This window comes from Phyllobates terribilis, unplaced genomic scaffold, assembly GCF_046119375.1.
Source record: "Phyllobates terribilis strain yellow unplaced genomic scaffold, ASM4611937v1 Scaffold_1__5_contigs__length_1240528914, whole genome shotgun sequence".
Taxonomy (NCBI): Eukaryota; Metazoa; Chordata; class Amphibia; order Anura; family Dendrobatidae; genus Phyllobates; species Phyllobates terribilis.
In genome coordinates, this window is record NW_027362761.1 from 113,277,037 (window position 1) to 113,301,725 (window position 24,689).

The window sequence follows — 24,689 nt, forward strand, 5'->3', positions numbered from 1 at the left end:
TATGGCTTACAGCCAATGAAAACACAAAAGTCATTATCTCAGTAAATTAGAATAATTAACAAAAAACAACTGCAAAGGCTTCCTAAGCCTTTAAAATGGTCCCTTAGTATGTTTCAGTAGGCTTCACAATCATGGGGAAGACCGCTGACTTGACAGATGTCCAGAAGGCTGTCATTGACACACTCCACAAGAATGGTAAGCCACAAAAGGTCATTGCTAAAGACCTAAAGAAGCTGGCTGTTCAGAGTGCTGTATCCAAGCATATTAATGGAAAGTTGAGTGAAAGGAAAAAGTGTGGTAGAAAAAGGTGCACAAGCAATCGGGTTAACCGCAGCCTTGAAAGGGTTGTTAAGAAAAGGCCATTCAAAAATATGGGGGAGATTCACAAGGAGTGGACTGCTGCTGGAGTCATTGCTTCAAGAGCCACCACACACAGACGTATCCAGGACATGGGCTACAAGTGTCGCATTCCTTGTGTCATGCCACTCATGACCAATAGACAACGCCAGAAGCGTCTTACCTGGGCCAAGGAGAAAAAGACCTGGACTGTTGCTCAGTGGGCCAAGGTGTTTGTTTCAGATGAAAGTAAATTTTGCATTTCATTTGGAAATCAAGGTCCCAGAGTCTGGAGGAAGAGTGGAGAGGCACACAATCCAAGCTGCTTGAGGTCTAGTGTGAAGTTTCCACAATCAGTGATGGTTTGGGGAGCCATGTCATCTGCTGGTGCAAGTCCACTGTGTTGTATCAAGACCAAAGTCAGCACCGCCGTCTACCAGGAAATTTTAGAGCACTTCATGCTTCCCTCTGCCGCCAAGCTTTTTGGAGATGGAAATTTAATTCTCCAGCAGGACTTGGCCCTGTCCACACTGCAAAAACTACCAATAACTGGTTTACACACAACAGTATCACTGTGCTTGATTGGCCAGCAAACTCACCTGACCTTAACCCCATAGAGAATCTATGGGGTATTGTCAAGAAGAAGATGAGAGACACCAGACCCAACAATGCAGATGAGCTGAAGGCTACTATCAAAGCAACCTGGGCTTCCATAACACCTCAGCAGTGCCACAGGCTGATCGCCTCCATGCCACGCCACATTGATGCAGTAATTGATGTAAAAGGAGCCCCGACCAAGTATTGAGTGCATTTACTGAACATGCATTTCAGTACGATAACATTTCGGATTTTAAAATCATTTTTCAAGCTGTTATAAAGTATTCTAATTTACTGAGATAATGACTTTTGTGTTTTCATTGGCTGTAAGCTATAATCCTCAACATTAACAGAAATAAACACTTGAAATAGATCACTCTCTTTGTAATGACTCTATATAATGAGTTTCACTCATTAACTAAATTAACTTTTTGATGATATTCTAATTTTGTGAGATGCACCTGTATATTCTTAAGCAGCTTCTTGATTCTGTTTATTAGCTTTTTTCATTCTATGCAATCACTTTCCCATAACCTGATCTATCCGTTGAAGAACCTAAGAGATGTAATGTTTTATGTAGCTGGGGAAAATAGGAATGCTCTTTTTTTCTGTTAAAGGAACATCTTCAAGAAAGTAATAGCATTACTTGGGGACACAAGTTTGTCTAGAGGTCAATGGTTCTCCTGAGGGTTTTCCTTATCTTCAAGTGAAGATTTACATTTACAGTAGCAATAAAAAGATTTATGTATTAATCTCTTACCAGGGGATAATAAAAGAGAGCTTTCAGCCTTTGACATGTCTATAAAGTTTCTTGTTGAGTGCTTTGTGGCCTTAAATGAAGGCACAGTGAATGAGAAGGAAAATAAGTCCAATAGAAAATGGAGCGTTTTATCATCTTTTCTCATTGAATATCTGTATGCAATTCTTCTAGGTATGGGAAAGATTGGATATCAAAAAAAGGAAATCTTAAATTAGATTTGTTTAATTGTATGTGAATGTTTAGCTTTGAAAGACCGCTGTTCAATGACCAAGTTACCTTCCATTGTGCCTTCTTTAGTAACTATACAAAACAAAAAACACAAAAGTTAACTGAACAGTAACAGTGCACGTGAGTGGGAAAAATACAATATTAAAGCTTCAATGTAAAAACTAATGTCCTACACGAATGGTTAAAAAACATTGAAAAAGCACCATTGAGCTACACAAGAAAATCAAAACTGGCTGGCCAAAAGTGGCCATAAATACTGCTACCTCCTGTACTGAAAGGTCCTTGACCAATGCAAAACATAGAAGTACCACACAAGATGGTGGTATTAAATAGTGTAGCAAAATATATGCAAATGTTAAAGCTGATCTACCAAAACCAGGACCCTTGGGGAAGCCACATGTGATGTGTCGATACACATGAGGACATGCAGAGCCCCTACTTCACCGACGTTCTCTGTAATCTTATACAGTATGTATTTTTTTGCAGTAACACACTTTATTGCTTAATAATAAAAGGCAAAGGTCAGTCACTGCCAGGAAGAGATGAGGTAATATCCTCTTGAGGAATAAAACCTTTATTTTATTTATTTAAAAAAAATGTATACATATTTTTTTTAATTTATTTGTACTCTGTGATGCTGTATTTTGTTATTCCTGGTTTTGGTATATCTGCTTTAATATATGTATATGCTGTTACATTATATACTGGTAATTGCACCTTTGTTGTATAGCACAGTGGTGCTCTTTTAAATGATTTTTAACCATGTGTGTTGTTTCCTTGTGTTTTGCATTGAAACTTTAATAAAACTATTTTGAGACCCTGTAGTGTGCTCTGCTATTCAGCTTAGCTCTAGGTGTTTTTTTTTTTTGTTTTTTTTTGGTACAACGAATTTGCTATCCGAGTATGTTACTGCCTAGAGATTATATTCCGCATAGTAGAATGACACTTTGCTTTACCTTGCATCGGTGGCATTGTTACTGAAGGAAATATAATGTAAGATTTTCTTTTTTTAGCCTCTTTTAAATGAAAAATGATCAGTCCACTTCATAAATATTTTTTATTACTTTTTCCAACAGGATCACATTTGTGTGATTATGCACTATCCCCCAGCCAGTACACTACCGATAGCAAAGCAGTGTCTTTATGCCCAAAGTTTCCAGTGCCAGAAAGGTAAGTAATGGGAAGTGTCTCCTCTGAACCGTGTTTGCTTCTCGATTCTACTGCAAGGTACCTTTAAAGGGAATCTGAGAGTAGGATCAACCAACCCTCCTAAGCCATCTATAATGGCACATAGGTCATAGAAAGTTGATTAAAATTATACTTTCATATCTGTAATGATATCTTATTCACGAGAAATCCAATTTTTTCTTATATGTAAATGAGCCGTTAAGATCTATGGGCCGGACACTGATCTCCTGAGAATCTGCCTCCAGAGCTTATTTTATATGAAAGGTGGCATTACCAGTAGGTGATGTGTAATGGCCGCTCTCCTATTTCACTGCTGAACAGTGTTGCAATACAGCAGAGCTGTGAGAGCTGCAGCAAATATGTTTGTAAGGAGACGAAGTTCAGTTCTAGTGTTCTGTGTTAGTTACACGTCTTACACTGGTAATGCCCCCTTTTTATTTAAAATGAACTCTGGAGGCAGTCTGGCCCGTAGATCTTAACAGCTCATTTACATATATTAAATAGATCTATATCTATATATCTCTGGAATAAGACATTGGCTTGCAGATATCAAGGTATCATTTTATTCAGCTTCCTGTGAACGACATACCCATATAGACGGCTTAGGAAGGTTGATCCTACTGACAGATTCCCTTTTATTGAGACGTAGTATTATCTGGGAAAGTCTTGTGTGGAATTGCTTCCTGAGGACACCTTCATCAGTTTTGCTTTCCTGTATGGTTGGTGTTGATGCTTGTGGAAATCTACAATGTCTTTGGATAGCTTAGGACAACTATCATCATGCAATAGACACAAGGTGGGTTGGCCAACCGCCAATTTACGTTGCAAAGAAGAGATTGGCTGGTTATTCCAATGGAGCAGGCCACATTACTCCCTACCTCGTCAGAAAATTAATATTGGATAAAGGAATAGCACACAAAGAATAGGCACTAAAAGGAATGTGTTTTTTTGTTAATTATTTTAATTTTCTACCCTCCTATCCAAAAAAAGTTATTATACCACAGAGTGAAGTATAGGAATATTTTGGGTAAGGTGCCCTTCTTCAGGCTTAAAATAGTGAATCTGTGGAATGTCTGTCTTAAACAAAAAATGCAAAAAATCCACATATATGGTTATAACTGGGTGGAATCGCTGGAGGCTAGATATCCAGAAATAGCATTTGGAAATTACTATTGCCCATAGTAGAAGGAACCCAGTGATACAACATGCAGTGGATATAGCGGAATATAGTTAAAAGCATTAAAAAAAAACCATTCCTTTTAATGCCTATCCTTGGTGTGTTTATTCCTTTATACAATATTAACGATCATCATGCTTCTTCATTTCTTGTAATCTGTAAGCTTTGGAAGATCTTTGCACATGTTTAGAAAGTTACAAAGTTGACATTTTCATAGCAAGGATCACTGTGATTGCAATTAACACTGTATTCTATGGGTCTACTTTACAAAGACTGACATACAGTCATGGCCGACAGTGTTGGTTCCCTTGAAATTGTTCCAGGAAATGAAGTATTTCTCCCAGAAAATTATTGCAATTACACATGTTTTGTTATACACTTTTATTTCCTTTGTGTGTATTGGAACAACACAAAAAAAGAGCGAAAAAGGCAAATTGGACATAATTTCACACAAACACCCCCCCCCCCCAAAAAAAAAAAAATAGGGCAGACAAAATTGTTGGCAGCCTCAACTTAATATTTGGTTGCACACCCTTTGGGATAAATAACTGCAATCAACCGCTTACCATAAGCATCAACAAACGTTTTACACCTCTCAACTGGAATTTTGGACCACTCTTCTTTTGCAGACTGCTCCAGGTCTCTCATATTTGAAAGGTGCCTTCTCCCAACAGCAATTTTAAGATCTCTCAGGTGTTGAATGGCATTTAAATCCGGACTCCTTGCTGGCGACTTCAGAACTCTCCAGTGCTTTGTTTCCATCCACTTCTGGGTGCTTCTTGAAGTATGTTTGGCGTCATTGTCCTTCTGGAAGACCCATGACCTTGGACACAAACCCAGCTTTCTGACACTGTGCGCTACATTGCAACCCAAAATCCTTTGTGCAAGGCATCATCAAATCTGAAGATTACCACAGTCAAGGCACCCAGTGCCAGAGGCAGCAAAACAACGCCAAAACATCTTTGAACCTTCACCATATTTGACTATAGGTACTGTGTTCTTTTCTTTGTAGGCCTTCTTCCGTCTTCAGTAAACAGAATGATGTGCTTTACCAAAAAGCTCTATATTGGTCTCATCTGTCCACTAGACTCTTTCCCAGAAGGATTTTGGCTTACTCGCGTACATTTTGGCCAAGTTCAGTCTAGCTTTTTAATGTCTGTGTCTGCAGTGGAGTCTTCCTTTGTCTCCTGCCTGAGCATTTAATTTCATTCAAATGTCAATGGATAGTTCGTGCTGACACTGATGCATCCTAAGCCTGCAGGCCGCCTTGAATTTCTTTGGAATTTGTTTGAGGCTGCTTATCCACCATTCGGACTATCCTGTGCTGCCAACCTTTCTTCAATTTTTCTCTGCCATCCACGTCCAAGGAGATTAGCTAGAGCACCATGGGTTTTAAACTTCTTGATTATGTTGCGCACCGTGGACAAAGGAACATGAAGATCTCTGGAGATGGACTTCTAACCGTTACCATTGTTCATATTGTTTAACAATTTTGGTTCTCAAATTTTCAGACAGTTCTCTTCTCTTTCTGTTCTCCATGCTTAGTGTGGCACACACAGATGTAAAATGCAAAGATTGAGTCAACTTCTTCCTTTTTTTTTTTTTATATCTGGTTTCAGGTGTGATTTTCATATTGCTGACATCTGTTACTTGCCACAGGTGAGTTTAAAAGAGCATCACATGCATGAAACAAAGTTGTGTGCCCACAAGTTTTGAAAGGTGTCAACTAGTTTGTCCTGCCCGTTTTTGAAGTTTTGTGTGAAATGATGTCCAATTTGCCTTTTTCTCTCTCGTTTTGTTGTGTTGTTCCAATACACACAAAAGAAATAAACGTGTATAACAAATCATGTGTAATGGCAATAATTTTCAGGGAGAAATACTTCATTTTCTGGAACAATTTCAAGGGTGCCAACACTTTCGGCCATTACTGTATCTTACATAGTTTTTAAAGTGATTAATGCTAAATCTGGAGCTTTTTCTCTAGTCCTACTGTTAGGAAATAAATTTTACACATATTATGAGCTGGAATAGATTTACATGTTGTCCTCTATTCTACATAGTATAGCTAAGTTATGACTCTTTGGAGACTTTGCCCATTTTTTTTTTTTTATTTTCCCAAATTTTGTGGTGAGAAGTATCACTAATTTTAACAATAGAATTTTTCATGCTGTCACTTGAGACCGTTTTAGCTGCACAATTTTCAATAAAAACTTTGTAAATGTGGCCCTCGGAGTTTAACTATTTAAAACATGTTCAGTACATTCTCTGACGTGGCTTTTCATTAATAACTGATATATAGTGTATTTTTAGATCATGGATGCTGTATATCTCACCACATCTGGACAAAATTGCCTACTTTTGTGTTGTTGAATATACAGAGCGAGCGCACAGACATTGCAGGAGCCGATCAGGCATGCTCACACAGTGTCAGTGTAGGCCGCATGTTCATCCCTCTCTCCTATCAGCAACGCACGCCTGCTGCACACAGGATCACACAGTAGGGAGCGGACGTGGCAGGCAATGAGCGCATGCACGTAATAGCCATGTGTGTGTGGACCTGTTCTGCTCCCGCATTGTCAGTGCAGATATGCAGGACCAAGAATTCAATTTAGACAGTACTTGCACTGGGCAAAGGAGCACTGTCAATCCAGCTAAAGGGAGGCGACCTGTTGATTTGAGCGGTGCAGTGAGCCCATGGCCACACCTAGGTTGCACCAAGGCATCTTCATTTGCATATACAGTAAATCCATTTTCTGTTTAACTAAAGAAGTGAAATATAAGCTACAGGTATTAGTTTTATAAGGGCTAAGTCCCCTATAGGACTGACTGCATAAGTAGTTTGAAAGTAGTTTTGGGGGTGACGGACTCCCTATAAACAGGCACGTCAGGATTATTTTAAAGGCAGTCTGTCAGCAGGATTTTACCCCCCCCCCCAGCTATTTACATGTAAGTGAATTTAGGTCTTTCAAAGACAAGTCCAGCAATACCTTTAGGCCTCGCTCACACGAGCGTATAACATGGCCGAGTGCTATCCGATTATTCTCTCATGTTCATTCGGCATGACGGAACAATCGCAGCATGCTGCGTTTGGCAGCGAGACTCGGCACACTCGCACCCATACAAGTCTATGGGTGCATGTGAAACATCAGACTGCACTCTGATGTCATCCCAGTGCCGTCCGATATACGCCAAGACATGCAATGGAGGAGATGGAGAAATTACTTTCTCAGTCTCCTCTGCACCTGTGATCGGATTCTCTCATGTGAGAGGATCCTAACACAGTAGCATGACACTTGGCTCCCACTCACAGCAGAGCTGGAGCCAAGTGTCATTAGCATATGGTATCCCATGCTATATGCTTGTCTGACCCTTACATGGACAATCTATTCCTCCGTTTCTGAGACATCAGTGTTTGACCTGATGAGCAAATGAGGCTGAAGAACTATTTGTAGATATAAAACCTCTGTCACTCCAGCTCTATTCCCAACCTAACGCCTCTTCCTCCTTTCCTCCTACTTGACTGATGGCTCCTTTGCCTGAAGTCACAGGGCATAGAGGTTGTCAGTCAAAGGAGGCTGGGCAGGGTATAGACTTGTAGTGACAGAGGCTACATATCTACTGTATCCATTTGCATATTGATTCAAATTCTGATTTCTCAAGAACAGACTGGCCATGTAAATGTATTGCTGGAGTGGAGGTGATATCCTGCTGACAGATTCGCTATTAAGGCGTGCATAAAATGAATCCTACAGCCATGCAATCTTTAGATCTGTTAATCAGGGAGGAGAAAGCTGCAACGCTAGTGTGAAACTACAACCCCCCGTCATGCCCATGTCCTTAACTGAGCCTTCCTTGGTCAACTGTAAGGGTAGCTGTGGAGTTAAAACCACAGCTCAGCCAAGAAGCTGTTTTCTACATAGGACTTGTGGGAGAGTTGGAATTCTTAGCCTGTGAATGCCAACTACTATGTTGTGATGACTCCCTGCCAAGAGCCAAACGGCTTCTGCAGACAACTATGTAAGCACAAGAATAGTTCTCAGATTGCATCGTGGAAAGGGTTTCCTTGGCATTGTGAGCAAAGATCCCGAACAAGAGTGTGTCATATAGCAGCTGCATTAGAAGCGTGTTAAGTCGAGCTTTACTTTCTTACCTTTTAGAGGAGTACTCATGGTTTTGAGAAGCTTACATTTCGTGGGAATGGAAATGATTAAAAGTTGTGACCAGATTCCCGTTTTTTATGGCTCCAATGCATGTCGTAACTTTGCAAATGTTTATTTTTTTTAAAGATTGGCTGGTTTTGAAGCTTCTTTGTGTCCCCATGGTGGATACACAAACCCTATATGGTATGTTATTTCAGTTTATGTTCACACAACCAAGCTTTCACGTTCCATTAGTCTCATAGAAGTGAATGGAGAACTGATTTAGTATCTGCAGTAATGCTTCATTCACAGGCATTCTCCAGGCAAATTTACGATCCCTGGCGATTCCAGAGGGCAGACCCCCAGCGGTCATACATTTATCACCTACCATTACGGTTTGCCCTTTTGTACAGATTAGTACAACCTTTTGGTTTTAAGAGACTGGGGCACGTTTTTGAAACTGTATCATCTAGCCTCTGGAGAAAATACCACCATATACATTGGCATGTAAAAGTTTAGGCACCCCTGGTCAAAATTACTGTTATTGTGAACAGTTACGCAAGTTGAAGATGAAATGATCTCTAAAAGGCCTAAAGTTAAAGATGACACATTTCCTTTTGTATTTTAGGCAAAAAATATATATTATCTGTTACATTTTTAAAAATTCCAAAAAGTAAAATGGGCCGATGCAAAAGTTTGGGCACCCTGCATGGTTAATACCTAATAGCACCTCCTTTTGAAAGTATCACAGCTTGTAAACGCTTTTTGTAGCCAGACAAGAGTCTTTCAATTCTTGTTTGAGGGATTTTTCATCCATTCTTCCTTGGAAAACTCTTCTACTTCTGTGAGATCCCTGGGTCTTATTGCATGCACTAATATTTTGAGGTCTAGTCACAGATTTTCAATGATATTCAGATCAGAAGAATGTAAGGACCATTCTAAAACCTTCAGGTTATGCCTTTCTGGTAGTCTATTGTGGATTTTGACGTGTGTTTAGGATCATTATCCATTTGTAGAAGATATCTTCTTTTCAACTTCAGCTTTTTTACGTATTATGTTTGCATCAAGAATTTGTTGAAATTTCATTGAATTCATTCTTTCCTCTACCCATGAAATGTTCCACGTGCCATTGGCTGCAACACAACCTGAAACCATGATTGATCCCGCCCATGCTTAATGGCTGGTGAGATGTTCTTTTCCTGAAATTCTGTACCCTATTTTCTCCAAACATACCTTCGATCATTGTGGCTAAAGAGTTCTATTTTAACCTCATTGGTCCATAGGACTTGTTTCCAAGATGGATCTGGCTTGTTTAGATGTTCTTTTGCATACTTCTGATGTTGAATTTTATGGTGAGGACGTAGAAGTTTTCTTCTGATGACTCTTCCATGAAGCCCATATTTGTGCAGTGTTTCTGAACAGTAGAATAATGTACCACAACTCCAGAGTCTGCTAGATCTTTCTGAGGGTCTTTTGCAGTTAAGCTGGGGTTCTGATTTGCCTCTCTAGCAATGCTATGAGCAGTTCTCACTGAAATTTTGCTTGGTCTTCCAGACCTTATCTTGACCTCCACTGTTCATGTTAACTGCCATTTCTTAATTTTGTTTTGAACTGAGGAAAGGGCAACTTGAAAACCCCTGGCTATCTTCTTATAGCCTTCTCTTGCTTTTTGGGCTTCCATCATTTTCTGAGTGCTAGGCAGCTGCTTAGAAGAACCCATGGCTGCTGGTTTTTTAGCACAAGGTTAGCGGAGGCTGCGTTTTTATAAAGCTGGGAAATTTGCATCACCTGGCCTTTCCGAACGATTATGGTGAACAAGCCATAACCCTATCGGGCTAATTAAGGTCTGAAACCTTGGTCAAAAGGGTGCCCAAACTTTTGCATCGGCCCATTTTCCTTTTTGTAATTTTTAAAATGTAAAAGATGAAGATATATAAAAAAAAATTTTGCCTAAAATACAATGGAAATGTGTCATCTTTAATTTTAGGCCTTTTAGAGATCATTTCACCTTCAACTTGCTTAACTGTTCACAATAGCAGTAAGTTTGACCAGGGGTGCCCAAAGTTTTATATGCCACTGTACGCCATAGCATGAAATAATACTTTATTTTTCTCCTATGAGAAAATTAAATCTGTTTTTATCCTGTAACAGTCACACATCACCTTTTTATAATATGAGAAGGCACGACCATAGCGGACATAATAGAATAGGTCAGCTGACAGATGTAACCCCAGTTGTCTTCAAGGACTAAATAAAATAAGAACGGCACAAAACCTCAGCCAGTAATGTATTCTACCGAAAAGCTTTAGATGACTAAACTGATTTTTGATGCTGGTATAAAAAGACTGAAAAAAGACCTGCATTATTGCAACATATGCTCAGCTATTTTTCCTCTCTGCATTGCTTCTTTACATTTAATTTATACTGAGCATGATGCACTGAGCTTAATCTTCTACAAGGTCTAGTCTCTGACCTATTGCTGGACTTTACTTGCCGTTTGTACCAGTTACAGTTAAGTCAACGGTAAACTTTGTCCTCAATTTACTTAGGAAAAAACCCTTTACAATCAACATATGTTATTATGACCTATCTCTGATAGTCCATAGCTTACTGATCAGTCGATGTCCAATGTTCCTCTTAGTGCAAAAGGGCAGTTTTGTTCTTGACTATTTAGTCTGCAGAGAAATGCAGCTTGGACCTCAATCAAATAAATGGTTTAAGTACCCAGATAGTTATATGATCAAAATTGATCCGTGCAGGGATAAAGAACACTGGTTGTCTTTAGTATTATTTTTTTTCACGCGAGGACCTTCCCTGTATTGGCATGTACCAGTGCTTTGTGTAAAGGTGGTCTGACTAACTGCTCATTTCAAAAGCTCGCTAGCCCCCTTCTGTCACTACCAGTGCATAGATAGAGGGAGGCTAGCTTCGCTATTGGAATGAGCCAGTTAGCTAGCCCCCTTCACACAAAGCACCAATGACCGACCAATCCAGGAGATGGTTTCCTGTGTCCAGCACGGGGCAAGACGTTGCCCTGCCTAACCTAGGACAGGAGGGGATAGCTAAAGGTTATGGCAACTGTGCTAATAGAGGCATATTGGCAAGTCGTGTCACTATTTTACACATGTTTCAGTATAATCATTTCTTAACTAGACAACCCCATGAATTTAGCTGCCATTGCAGGATCCACTCATGGTATACCAATTAGAAATCTTGTATGTTCAGTGTTCTTCTTGCTTTGGAGTAAGCAAGGTGCTTACTTGGGATTATCATGAAAAAAAACACCCCAATGTGGCCCTGATTCTTCAAGACAGGTGTTTTGAACCCTAGTTTTGATGAACACTGTCTTGCACCTCTGCTGGAAATGTATTCCAGTCAAGCATTAGAGTACTGTACATTTCGGTCATATTTTATACCACTTTTCACCCTCCAACAAACCTCTGTCCATATATTTTTTTTAAAGTTGATGGAATTAGCTGGGACTAGCATAAAAATGCCATAAGTCCCAAAAATTCCCTCAGCTACTAGTTGCTCAAATATTTTGCAATATTTCAAACAGTTTTGCTCAAGAATTCTGACATTTTTTTTTTTTAATATAAGGCTATGTGCCCACGATGCAGAAATGCTCCAGATTTTTCCTGATGGTTTCTGCATCTCCCTGGCAGAAATAACGCATGCGGATTGTACATGCGGATTGTACATGCGGATTGTACATGCGGATTGTACATGCGGATTGTACATGCGGATTGTACATGCGTTTTTCCTGCCAGGGACATGCGGATGTGAAGCGTTTTGATCATGTGATTTCGCATGCGGGTTGTAAAGTGCTTGACAACTTGGTCACACTATATAAATCAATGCAACTGGCATGGATTTTATATAGTGTGACCAAGTTAGTTAAAAAAAAAAAAAAAATTATAAAAAAGAAAAATATACTCCCCTTCCGATGGCCCCTGTCTCCTTATCCGATGTGTCCGGTCTTCCCGGTGTCTCAAGGTTGTGTAAAAGGACCTTCCATGACGTAATTTAGTCATGTGACAGGTCACGCGACCGCCGACGCCAGCAGTCGTGTGACCTGTCACATGACTAAATGACGTCCTGGCAGGTCTTTTTAGACCATCGCGAGCTGCCAGGAAGCCAGGACGCATCGCTATGGAGACCGGGGGCCATCAGAAGGTAAGTATAATGTATATTTTTTATTTTTAATTCTTTTCTTTTTTTTTTTTTTTTTTTTACAGGTACCATGGTACCCGGTTCTGGAGGAGAGTCTCCTCTTCTCCAGACCCGGGTACCATCCGCACATTGAACCGCTTAATATCCACATGTGCACATGTAGTCGTGCGGATATTATGTGTTTCAATGCAAGTCACTGGCGGCGAAAACGCCGCGATTATGCAAAATAATTGGTAGTGCTTCGTTTTTTTCCACAATGATAATCCGCAGCGGAAATTTCTGCAGCATGTGCACAGCACATGCGGATTATCATTGGGGAACATGGCAGGCCTTCTACCAAGCGTTTTTTAAGCGTTTCTGTAGCAAAATTGCCGCTGCGGAAATGCTTAAAAAACGCATAGTGGGCACACAGCCTAAATTTGAGCCTATGTGGACAAGATGATCGAGTCACAGAAGACCAAATTGATGGTGTTGAATTTAACTTTTCAGGAAAACCAATTTTTTTTTTTTTTTTTTAATCTATCTATCTCTTACTACAGCATGTTTATATTTTATATGTATTAGCGGGTCCATACTAATAAAGAGTATCTGGCATGCATGATGTCAATCCTTCAGTCACTCTATACTCTTGACATCTAACAGTTTGATGGTACCCGACAAAAATCCCTATCCAAATTTCCAGGTAATAGAATCCTTTATGTTAGCCGAATGCTATGTAGTGTTAGATACACTGAATTCTTTGTTATTTATGCGTGCATAGAAGCCATATCTTGCGTACTGTTTTTTACCCCTTAGTGACCAATAGACGTCTTTTTACTGACGTGCGATATAAGAGACTAGCGTTCCCCGACAAGTGACAATCCTGTAACTGTCACCTGTACACTATAGCTGACAACTTGCTGCATCAGCCACAATCAGTGTTGGCGCTGACAATGGGCATTTAACCCCTTAGATTCTGCTCTCATTAGTGACTACAGAATCTAAATAGTTAACAGAGTGTGGGTGCTTCCTCTTTAATCTCATCGGCCCTTAGATCTTGATTGTGTGGTCCTGATGTTTGCCATGGCAGGTAAGGGACACATAACAGCCTTGGAGTCTGCCGTTATAGCGGCCTGTTCAGAAGTTATCAAAATTTAGGTGGTAAAAATAAACTTTTTCATTCTTGTCATGTCACTTTCCATTACTTCCTGAAAAGAACCAGAAGGGTTAATAAACTTCTTGAAAGCAATTTTAAGTACGTTGAGGGGTGCAGTTTTTAAAATGGTATCACTTTTGGGTGGTTTCCAACATATAGGACCCCCAAAGTCACTTCAAAACTGAACAGGTCCCTATAAAAATAAGTTTTGTAAATTTCCTTGATAAATGGGCGTGGGGAGCAGTGAATATTCATTTTCCTTAATAGCCTGCACACTGTGCCTGCAGCGCGGCTCCTTGTATGTATGGCACCCTTCATCCCTGTATGTATGGCCCCCCTCATCCCTCTTTCTAGTATGTATGGCACCCTTCATCCCTGTATGGCCCCCCTCATCCTGGTATGCTTGGCACCCCCTGATCCCGGTCGCGCTGCACAGAAAAAAATAAACAATTATACTCACCTCCTCTCTCCTCCAGTGCTGTGTCCCGCTCTGTGCCAGAATAGTCTTCTCCCCACGCCTGGACTGTGTGCGTGTGAGAGCATTGACCATTCATTCTCCCTAATAGCGCGCACACTATAGCCGCAGCGCGGCTCCTGCTGCGCTCGGCGGTCAGTGTGCCCGCTATTAAAGTCCAGAAATATTCACCACTCCCATGGGTGTGGTGAATATTCATGGACTTGAATAGCGGGTACACTGACCGCCGAGCGCAGCAGGAGCTGTGCTGCAGCTACAGTGTGCGCGTTATTAGGGAGAATGATCAGGGTGGGCATACATACAGGGATAAAGGGTGCCATACAAACCAGAAAGAGGCATGAGGGGTGCCATACATACAGGGATGAGGCATGAGGGGTGCCATACATACCAGGAAGAGGGATGAGGGGGGGCCATACATACCAGGAAGAGGGATGAGGGGGGCCATACATACCAGGAAGAGGGATGAGGGGGGCCATACATACTAGGATGGGGGATGAAGGGGGTTCATGCATATCAGGATGGGGATGAGGGCCACGTATAACAGGAAGGATGGGGGATATTAACAGAATTGGGGACATTACCCCTATAACCGTGTCAGCAGCAGACCCTCTTCCCCTTAACAGGGCATCGTTACCACATTTTTTGCTTACATTTTTTTCTTTCTATTTTCCTTCTCTAAAACCTAGGTGCTTCTTATAGTCCGAAAAATACGGTACTACATAAAGTGACACTGGTCAGATTTGACCAGAAATTGGTCTGGTCACTAAGGGGTTAAATAGTTATTCCAACAATCATATTTTTTCACAAAGCACACCTATTGCATACTTATTGTTAATATACAAACAAAGCCCAATAAAACGATTCATCCCTGTACCCTTGTGTTTTTTCCTCTGTCCCTTTGAGAATCCAGCTTCACATAGCTGAATGGGCAGTCTTATTCTTCTGAAACTACATATCTCAGTAGCACTTCCTTCTCCTCAGTGCTGCAGACCCCTCCCTCTCCTCCCTTTGTGCTCTTGACAAGCACTACCTCTGAACTAACATCTAAGTAATCTGTGTGTAGAATATCTTCTGCCATCTGCATCAGTATATCTGCATTGTGGTTTTACATAATTAGCTGGTTCTAGCGGAGCTCAACTCTCTGCCACAACAGCAGTGTATAACTGTGTTTGAAGACTACTGTTGACATATCCGTTTTGTGAAACTGCAAATGCTGCTCTGTTGATGCATATGACAGAAGATACCACTCTATTGATGCATATTGCAGAGGATTATTTGCGGTTTCATGTCAATGGTCTCTCAGTAGCAAGCAACAAACAAGGCTCCACTAATCTCAGCCCTTGTGCGTGCAGTATGTCTGTCCTCACAGCCATCCTATAGAGAATCCCATCCTGCAGTATATCACTCCTTTCAGCCTCCTCCCTCAGTATATTTCTCCTTGGTCATCTGTATATAGCCCCATCCTTCAGCATATCCTCTCTGCCCCCTTTATACAGCCAATTCTGTAGTACATCGCTCCTCAACACAGAACCCCATCCTGCAGGATATCTCTCCTCACAGCAGAGAGTCTCTGCTCTGCACATGATCAACCATGACCTGGAACTACTAAAGGACGGTTCCAATGGCAGCTAGAGGGTCATCCTTAGGGGGGGCGTGTTATATGTAAAATGGGGCAGACTTAAAAATGTGTTGTACTGGCAAAAATGAATACATATATGTGTACATTATTATAAGAACACATTGTGATTTTGGTAACCATTTAAACTGCTTTTCCATATAAGGTAAGTCTCTAGCAGTGAGTAAAACCCTCAAAAATATGTTTTTTTGGTATTTTGTGCTTTTCTACTTTCTATAAATAATTGTAAGTATTGTTACATATTTTATTAAAATGTAGCTAAATACCTTGTAAATGGGTAACCATGGCTCTATTATACCCATTGTTCTGTTTTTCTCTCCTGATCTCCGGTCACAGTTAAGTAAATATCTCTTACATTACTGCTTGCACTGAGGATTCCATGGTGGTATCAGACCATTGGTGTCATTTACAAGGCTCATTGAACGGTCTATGTGAATGCTGTATTTTTTACACTGAAAATGCGATTTGATTACAAGGGTATCTGCAATCTGCTGGACAGGGAGGGTTTCGCTGCTCTCCTCTAATCCCATTTTTGGATAGACTATACAGCATTTGCATAAAAGGAGATGAATGAATGAAATCTTTTTATGCGATTTAAACTTATAAGAACATAATTCTGGATATCTGTTCAGAGCTAGGCTGCTGTTTCTTCCACGACAACCCCAGGGCAAGCAGTAAGGAATTTGGTCTTTACATTACTAAATTGTCATTATTGAGCTACACTATTAAAAAAAAAAAAAACCCTACGATCCCCCTTTAAATGATAAAGCAAGATGAGAGAACTTTTATGCATGTAAGATACTGGCAAGCAAGTCTCATTTCTCATCAATAACTTTATTTATATGGGTCATGACACTTTTTTATTGGTCCACATAAATTTTTTTTATATTGTGCTCCTCCTTTTTCTGACAAACTGTCCTTGCTATCACATCCATTCATTTTCAACCTCCGCCCACCACGTTTCTTCCCGAACCCTTTACAACAAATATATATATAAAGCTCCATTCACCTTTCCATTTCTGTGTTGATGTGACATTTTTTTTCATTTTATATTTCGGTAGGAGTAATTTTTTTTTCTATTTTGTTTTTTTTTCTCCTTGTGTCACCAGTGCACCTATTCCATTCTTCCATCGCTGTGCTCCTGTGAACATTTCCTGCTATGCCAAGTTTGCAGAAGCTCTGATCACTTTTGTCAGTGACAATAGTGTCCTACACAGGCTGATTAGTGGAGTAATGACCAGCAAAGAAATTATAATTGGACTTTGCTTTTTGTCACTAGGTAATGGTTTTACTAATTATTAGACTTGATGTATTAGTATTGTTATAGGCGTCTTTTTTTTTTTTCCTCCAAATTTACCTCCTGGGCTGTAATAAAGAAGGTTTTATAAAAATGTGAAAAAAATGTGTTGACACATATGCTTGCAAATCATTGCATGATCATAGTGGGTCTCCAATAATAAATGCTTTACTTAAAGTTGGGTTGATTTTTAGGCTTCATTATTGGAATACGCAGAGGCGATTCTGAAATACAATGCTAAGATGAAATGAAAGTTCTTGTACTGTATTCTAATTATGTGCCCAATTCTTGTATGGTGTGTGTATATGCTAGATGCCATTTATTACTGTGTCACATGTGGGGAACTTTTTTTGGCTCTTATTCATCACTTTGCTTGTGATTTGAAAGAACACACTTTTTGCTATTGTCATTATTTGATCATCCTTATAACTAAAGGGAACTTGTCATGTTGTACATGCAGTCCCATGTGTGTCCATCTTGTTATACAGCAGGAGGAGCTGAGCAGACTGATATATAGATTTGTGGGAATAGATCTAGACTTGGGTTTCAAGTGGGCAGTCTTATTAATGATTGACCGCTTTGTAAAAGCACATAACGAGAGCTGTCAATAAGTGAGTAGAACCGCCCACTGGACTCCTAAGCCTAGAATGAACAGGAATTAAAAATAACCAAATTCCAAGATATATACTTTTGTGAGATAATATTTACTATATATATCTGGTCAGCTGCACCTGCTCTATAACCTGCTCTCACAGATCAAAAATTAACGTAGCAGGTTCCCTTTAAAGGGAATCTGTCAGAAGGATCAACCCTCCTATGCTGCCTATATGGGCATGTCATAGGAAGCTGAATAAAATGATACCTCTATATCTACGATCTTTATTCCAGAGAAATTAACTTTTTTTTCTTATTATTTGTTCAGGACTAAATATACTGTATGTATGAGAATCTGCCTCCAGAGGTCGTTTTTAATAAAAAGGAGAATTACCAGTGTGATACAAGTAAGGCTTAGGAGGGTTGATCCTACTGACAGATTCCCTTTAAAGTCTGTAAAGATTAAGAGAAGACATATTAAGCAGGATGTTTTTTCGCTTTGGCTTGCTATCTTTCCACACCTGGGGAATGCATCTATAGTGCCTAAACCAAATGTAAATGTGTTCCTGAAATGTAATTACAAAATCCCTGCAGCAGGGCTTTGCAAAGTCTTAATATGCCTTGTATCTCCATGTGTTTTAAAAGGAAAAAATGAGAATTACCTGTGTGATTTTAAATATCACACATCCTATCTGATGGAAATATCTGGTGAAATGGAACGTATATTTTGGTTCAAGTAGTAGTGGGCAGCCCCAGACTGGTGACTTTTCTAAATATAATCCAGTGACAAAACCTTGCAGAAATGTGATTTAATGTCCCCTGAAAGTGCCCGACTTTCTAGGAAAGCCTGGCCAGAACTTCCTGGTTTTAGAATCCCGACATGCAGGGTGCGATCCCTCAACCCTCCATGGCCGCTCATGCAGTGAGTGCGATCTTGTGCCTTCCACCAGTCTTGAACTGCCATGAACTTTCTTAAGCTGTTACCAAACTGTAACCACTCTAATGATGATACTGTTTAAAATCTGTGGCTGAGCTGGATAAATGGAAAACGCGAGATCTCACACTTTCACTGCAAGAACAGTCACAAAGGGTCGTGGAATCCTACTCTACATGCCAGGATTTTACAACCCAGATGTTTGGATCTCCAGTGTGGGACATTCGGGCCAGTTCTGTGTGCTTTTTTATTCTCAATTATACTTTGAGAAATCACCAGTCTGGGGCTGCCCATTGTTTGTTAAATAAAAAGGTCAGCCTCCGATTGGGGATGGGTACTTTTTAAGGCCTGCTTACATTAGCCAACTGATCAAACACTGATCAGCTACTTGTTTCCTGATCAGTGGTCGTTTAGTTGTCTTTTTAAACAGACCAACCACTCTTCATATGCACTGAATGAACGGTCATGGATTGTTCTGTACACGTAGGCTGCCATTGTTCTCTGCAGCTCAGGTCTTGTTAGACTTCAGGTCCTGCTTAGACTTCAGGATCATCGTGAAACGAGTGTTTATAGGAATGGACCTTTAGGCTGTCAGTGGTTATTGCATATACTAGTTGTCTAGTGCAGTGGCGTATCTGTAGGGGATGCTCAGGTAACGGTTACTCCTTGTGCACTAGTACCTGAGAAGACCCATAGAGGCCCCTCTGCCACAAGAATTAAAAATGATATTTAACAAATGGTAGTTTTCAGAAGCCCCGGAGGTTCAAGTTACTGCTCTGATCTAGTGTAACAATTAAATCAGGACTTTGGATATTCGGTAAGTGTTACTTTAAAAAAAAAAATGCCACATTCATTAGGTTGAAAGTTGCTTTCTACAGAGAAACTTCAAGAATCCTAACTTTTCATTAGAAAACTTTTCATCAGTTTATAATTGATAGTCAAACACACTAGTGCCAATGTAATTGTGTCTGTGCCTGATACTGCTATGTAATCCATCTAAATAAATCCCGTGAGTACAGCAGTCCCCTTGTTTGTCTTAGCATTGAAGGACCTGGGGTTGGATCGCCACTAATTATACATTCTTTGCTCATCATAATGCCATTAGCATAAAATCCTGCACATCTTTTAAAGGCCTTGTTTGATGAAGAAAGACAAAAAGACAGAGACTGGTATCGCCATAAGAAACAACAACTATGTAGACCTTTTCCCTGCTTGCCGGCTCAGTGAATGGCATGTAACACATGAATACATCAGGTCCTTCGGAGTAGCAATAGCCTTGACACAACTTTTTTTGTTCTCGCACATGGGCGGTCATGAGCAGGAAACCCCCTTTTCTCTAATCCCCTCCACGACAGCACCAACAGGAGGTTGCCTCCCCATCCTAATTAGGGACAGGAAACAAGAGGTTAAATACCCCTCCCCTTCCCTCTAACCTCAGTGTTTTTCCTGTCCCTAAAGCCCCCGTCTCACATAGCGAGATCACTAGCGAGATCGGTGTTGTGTCACGGTTTTGGTGACGCAACAGCGACCTCACCAGCGATGTCGCTATGTGTGACACTTTGCAGCTATCAGGCCCCTGCTGTGAGGTCGCTGATCGCTGCAAAGTGTCCTGGACCATTTTTTGGTCGTTGCCCTCCCGCTGGTCAGCACACATCGCTGTGTGTGACCAGCGGGAGCAGCGATCAGGCTGGTAACCATGATAAACGTCGGGTTACTAGGGGCACACGCGCACCTAGTAACCCGTTGTTTATCACGGTTATGAGCCTGCTGAAGTGAGCGGTAACCTCCCGCTCACTGTAGCAGAGTGGTAACCATGGTAAACAACGGGTTACTAGGTGCGTGTGTGCCCCTAGTAACCCGATGTTTACCATGGTTACCAGCCTGCTCCTGCTTCAGCAGCAGACTGGTAACCAGGAGCAGGACATCGTGGAAAGATTCTTTCCACGATGTCGCTGCTCCCCTGATCGTTGGTGAGCCTGCCTGTTTGACAGCTCACCAGCGACCACATAGTGACGCAGCAACGATCCCTAACAGGTCATATCGTTGTCGGGATCGTTGCAGCGTCGCTAAGTGTGACGGGGCCTTAAGGGATGAAGAGGTTTCCTTCTGGTGGGGCTGTGGCCGGCAATCAGCTTCCCCAAAATCAGTACCTTTCAGCCGGGCAGCCGTGGATCGATCGTCCTGTGCCTTCCTTCCATGTCCGTTGCTCCTGCCTCCCGGCGGGACCGCACCATCCTCCAGCGCTCATGCAATGCTGGATAGTGAGAAGATATTGGCTGAGGGCCTCCCGTAGCTCCCCAGCCAGTTGCGATGTCTCCCCCTCTCCCTGCGCGCAACGCTCTCCTCTGGTGTATAGCAGGCCGCATGGAGAGGGAATAGGAAGTGACGCGCGCCAGTCCGCGTCGTCACTTCCGGTAGCGTGCCAGGGTGGAACACACCGCCATTTTGGCAGGAAATTTGAAATTTCAAAAGAAAAAAAAAGCGCAATAATCAGGATTGGAGGACCTGACATCAGGAGAGGGGGGGCCTCATCCTCTTGGATGAGGACAGCGCTGGATCTCGGTTCCTGTATAAAAGGACAATGATGGAAGACACCATAAGGTAGGACTGAGGTTCTAAAGATGGATGTGTCTGCCCCTAAAGCTGCATCTGTAGAGCCCAGCACAAACCCTGGCCCAGTGAGTGTGTCTGGTAAGGGTAAGTCCGTCTTGGTGCAGGATCCGTTCTCATGTCTTCCCCTTATTATTTTAGGGTGACAAGGATCCTGCAGCGAAATCAAAAGAAATACCCGCAAGTCGCAGATGTGCCATTTGCAATAAGAAACTCCAACCCACCCACAAAAAGGCCCTATGTCAGCCGTGGTTAGAAGAAGGCGAGGCCACTCCAGACATCAGTACTGATCAGGAGGATAGGAAATTCTTCTCCTCTGATGACATGGAGGAACTTTTGCTTGCCGTCAGAAATGCAATGGGCGTGGAAGAAGAAAAAACGCCACGTACGGTCCAAGACGAGATGTTTGGGGGATTGAGATCAAGGAAGAGAATGGTGTTCCCCATTCATGACAACGTCCAGAATTTAATTATGGATGAATGGGAATTTCCAGAAAGAAGGCTGAACATCCCATCTGACCTAAAGGATCGCTTTCCCTTAGATGAAAACATCTCTAAATGCTGGACAGAGATTCCTAAGGTCGACATTCAGGTGGCCAGGGTAGCGAAAAAGACTACCCTACCCTTTGAAGACTCCTCTCAGCTTAAAGATCCACTTGTTCGTAAGATGGACAGTTTACTGAGAAAGTCATGGGAGACCTCAGCTCCTGCCCTAAGAACGAACGTCTCCTCCACCTGTGTCACAAGAACCCTGTTCCGCTGGTTGCATCAGTTAGAAGATTATATCCAGAGTGGTACTTCCAGAGAAGATCTTCTGGCCTCTCTACCCCTCTTACAGAAGGCAGCGGGATTCCTGGAGGACGCCTCCGCTGAATCTGTTCGGATTGCAGCAAGATCTTCGGTTCTCTCCAATACCGCAAGAAGGGCTCTATGGTTAAAGATGTGGAGTGGTGACATCCTTTCTAAATCCAAGTTATGCTCCATACCTTTCAAAGGGGAGTACGTGTTTGGTCCAGCATTGGACAATTTATTGGAGAAAGTGTCCGATAAAAAGAAATCTCTCCCTGAACCAAAAACACCCAAAAAGAGGCCATTTCGTCCCCCTCAAACACATAATCCCTCATACAGAGGAAAGGTAAATCGGGTCGCTAGAGCTACCCCAAAGGGAGTAGAGGTAAAAACATTTTTCAGTCCCATCGCTCTGATAGGCAATGACGCCAGACAAGTAGGGGGCAGAATCTCAGGTTTCTTCAGGCAATGGGGGAAGATAACATCAAACCGCAAGATCCTAGACTGGGTCAGGTCAGGAATAAAAATAGAATTTTCCTCTTTTCCTTCTCAGAGACTGGAAATAACATCTCTCCCGTCAGCAAAACTCCAGAAAGTACTAACATCAGAGCTTCAGTAAATGCTATCTTCAGCAGTAATTACTCCCGTGCCAGAAGCAGAGCAGGGCAAGGGACGTTATTCAAGATTGTTCCTAGTAAAATAAACAAAAGGAACCCACCGGGTTATTATCAACCTGAAACGGCTGAATAAATATATTCTTTATCACAGATTCAAAATGGAGACTGTAAAAACCACGGTTCCTCTGATTGGGAAAAACTTCGTCATTGCTACCATAGACCTAAAAGACGCATATTACAATGTGCGCACCCACCCAGATTACCAGCGTTATCTGAGATTTGCTGTCTCTCTAAATCAGACCGTATGCCATTTTCAGTTCAGGGTCCTTACCTTCGGCATCTCCTCAGCACCCCGGACCGTTACAAAAATCATGGCGGAAGTAGTTGCATTTATCAGGGAAGAAAATATCTGCATCATCCCTTATCTGGCCGATTTCCTCATCACTGCTCCTTCTTCCTTTCTCCGAGACCAACTTTAATCAGTCCTATGGATCCTGGGATCCTTGGGCTGGATCGTAAATGGAGAAAAATCATACCTTACCCCATCAACTCAATAGGTCTTCTTAGGAATTCTCTTGGATTCTCAAAATCAGAGGTCCTTACTGCCAGCGTCCAAACGGTTAAACGTGAGATCAAGGATCCAGATACTAAAGAGCCAAACGACGGTATCTATAAGGTTTGCCATGTCAGTCCTGGGGTCGATGACAGCGTGCATTCAGGCGGTCCCCTGGGCCCAGGCTCATACAAGAATTCTTCAGAACTTTATCCTTTCTCACTGGGACAAGTCTCCAGAGATGCTCAACTCAAAAATATCTCTTCCCCACCATGTGAAGGTATCTCAACTGGTAGCTCAACCCAGGAAATTTGACCAAAGGGATTGCTTGGATTCAGCACTCGATCTCTTCTCTAACAATGGACTCTAGCAAAAGATGTTGGGGAGCAGTCATATCCCAGAAGACCTTCCAGGACATCTGGCCCAAAGAGATGGATGGCCAATCCTCCAATTTCAAAGAACTAAAAGCAGTAGAGGAGGCCCTGAAGGCAGCAGGTCCTATTGTCTAGGGAACACATGTCATGATTTATTCAGACAACATGACAACGGTGGCCCATCTTCGTCATCAGGGCAGTACAAGGTTCAAAAGCCTTCGAGAAGTCTCGGCAAGAATTTTCCTCTGGGTAGAGCATCATCTCCTGTCTCTTATCAGCCCTTCATCTAAAAGGCGCCGACAATATTCAGGCAGACTTCCTAAGCACAACAGAAATAAGTCTTGGAGAATGGAGCCTCAGTTAATAAACAGGAAATGGGGACTCCCAGACATAGACCTGTTTGCAAATCTACAGAATACAAAGGTGAATCAATATTTCTCCACAGACCCCAGGGAGAATCCTACAAAGGTAGATGCATTTTCTCACCCATGGAACTTCAGGTTGGCCTACGCATTTCCTCCAATTCCATTACTGCCGAGGACCTTGCAAAAAATCAGAGTGGACAAGGTCAAGACCATTCTGATCGCCCCTTTATGGCTGAAGAGAAGTTGGTTTGGGGCTCTGAACCTTCTAAACCCAGAAGGTCCTCTTATCCTGCCTCCGGACCACGATCTACTCCATCAAGGTCCGATATTTCATCAGGCTCCCCACAGCTTATGCCTGGCAGCCAGGCTTCTGAGGCCTTTAATCCTGAAAGCAAAAGGGCTCTCGGATGTTGTAATAGACACCCTGCAGAAAAGCAGGAAACTGGTCACTAATGCCATCTATTTAAACATGTGGAAGGCCGTCTCTATGTGGTTCTACTCCTATTGATCCCTTTCACCCTGATATTGCCAGAATACTGGATTTTTTTTACAGGACGGTCTATCTAAAGGACTAAAACCCAGCACCTTGAAAGTCCAGATTTCTGCTCTAAGTTCATTCTTCGACCAAAACCTGGCTGACCACCGGTGGATAAAGAGGTTCATAACAGCAGCATCTAGAATATGCCCGAGAAGGCCCTTCCTGGTTCTTACCT

At 41.8% G+C, this 24,689-nt stretch overlaps 1 protein-coding gene across 2 annotated transcripts in view; it reads left to right on the plus strand.

Moving 5' to 3' along the window:
• Positions 1–24,689, plus strand: part of SLC44A1 (solute carrier family 44 member 1) — a 129,082-nt gene that overhangs the window by 45,028 nt on the left and 59,365 nt on the right. Inside the window, exons 5-7 of one of the 2 annotated variants that reach the window (XM_073666604.1) lie at positions 2,998–3,091; positions 8,573–8,629; positions 16,954–17,123. In XM_073666604.1, the coding sequence (XP_073522705.1) occupies positions 2,998–3,091; positions 8,573–8,629; positions 16,954–17,123 (321 nt within the window). The remainder of the gene's footprint in view (positions 1–2,997; positions 3,092–8,572; positions 8,630–16,953; positions 17,124–24,689) is intronic. The other variant, XM_073666611.1, reaches the window with a different exon arrangement.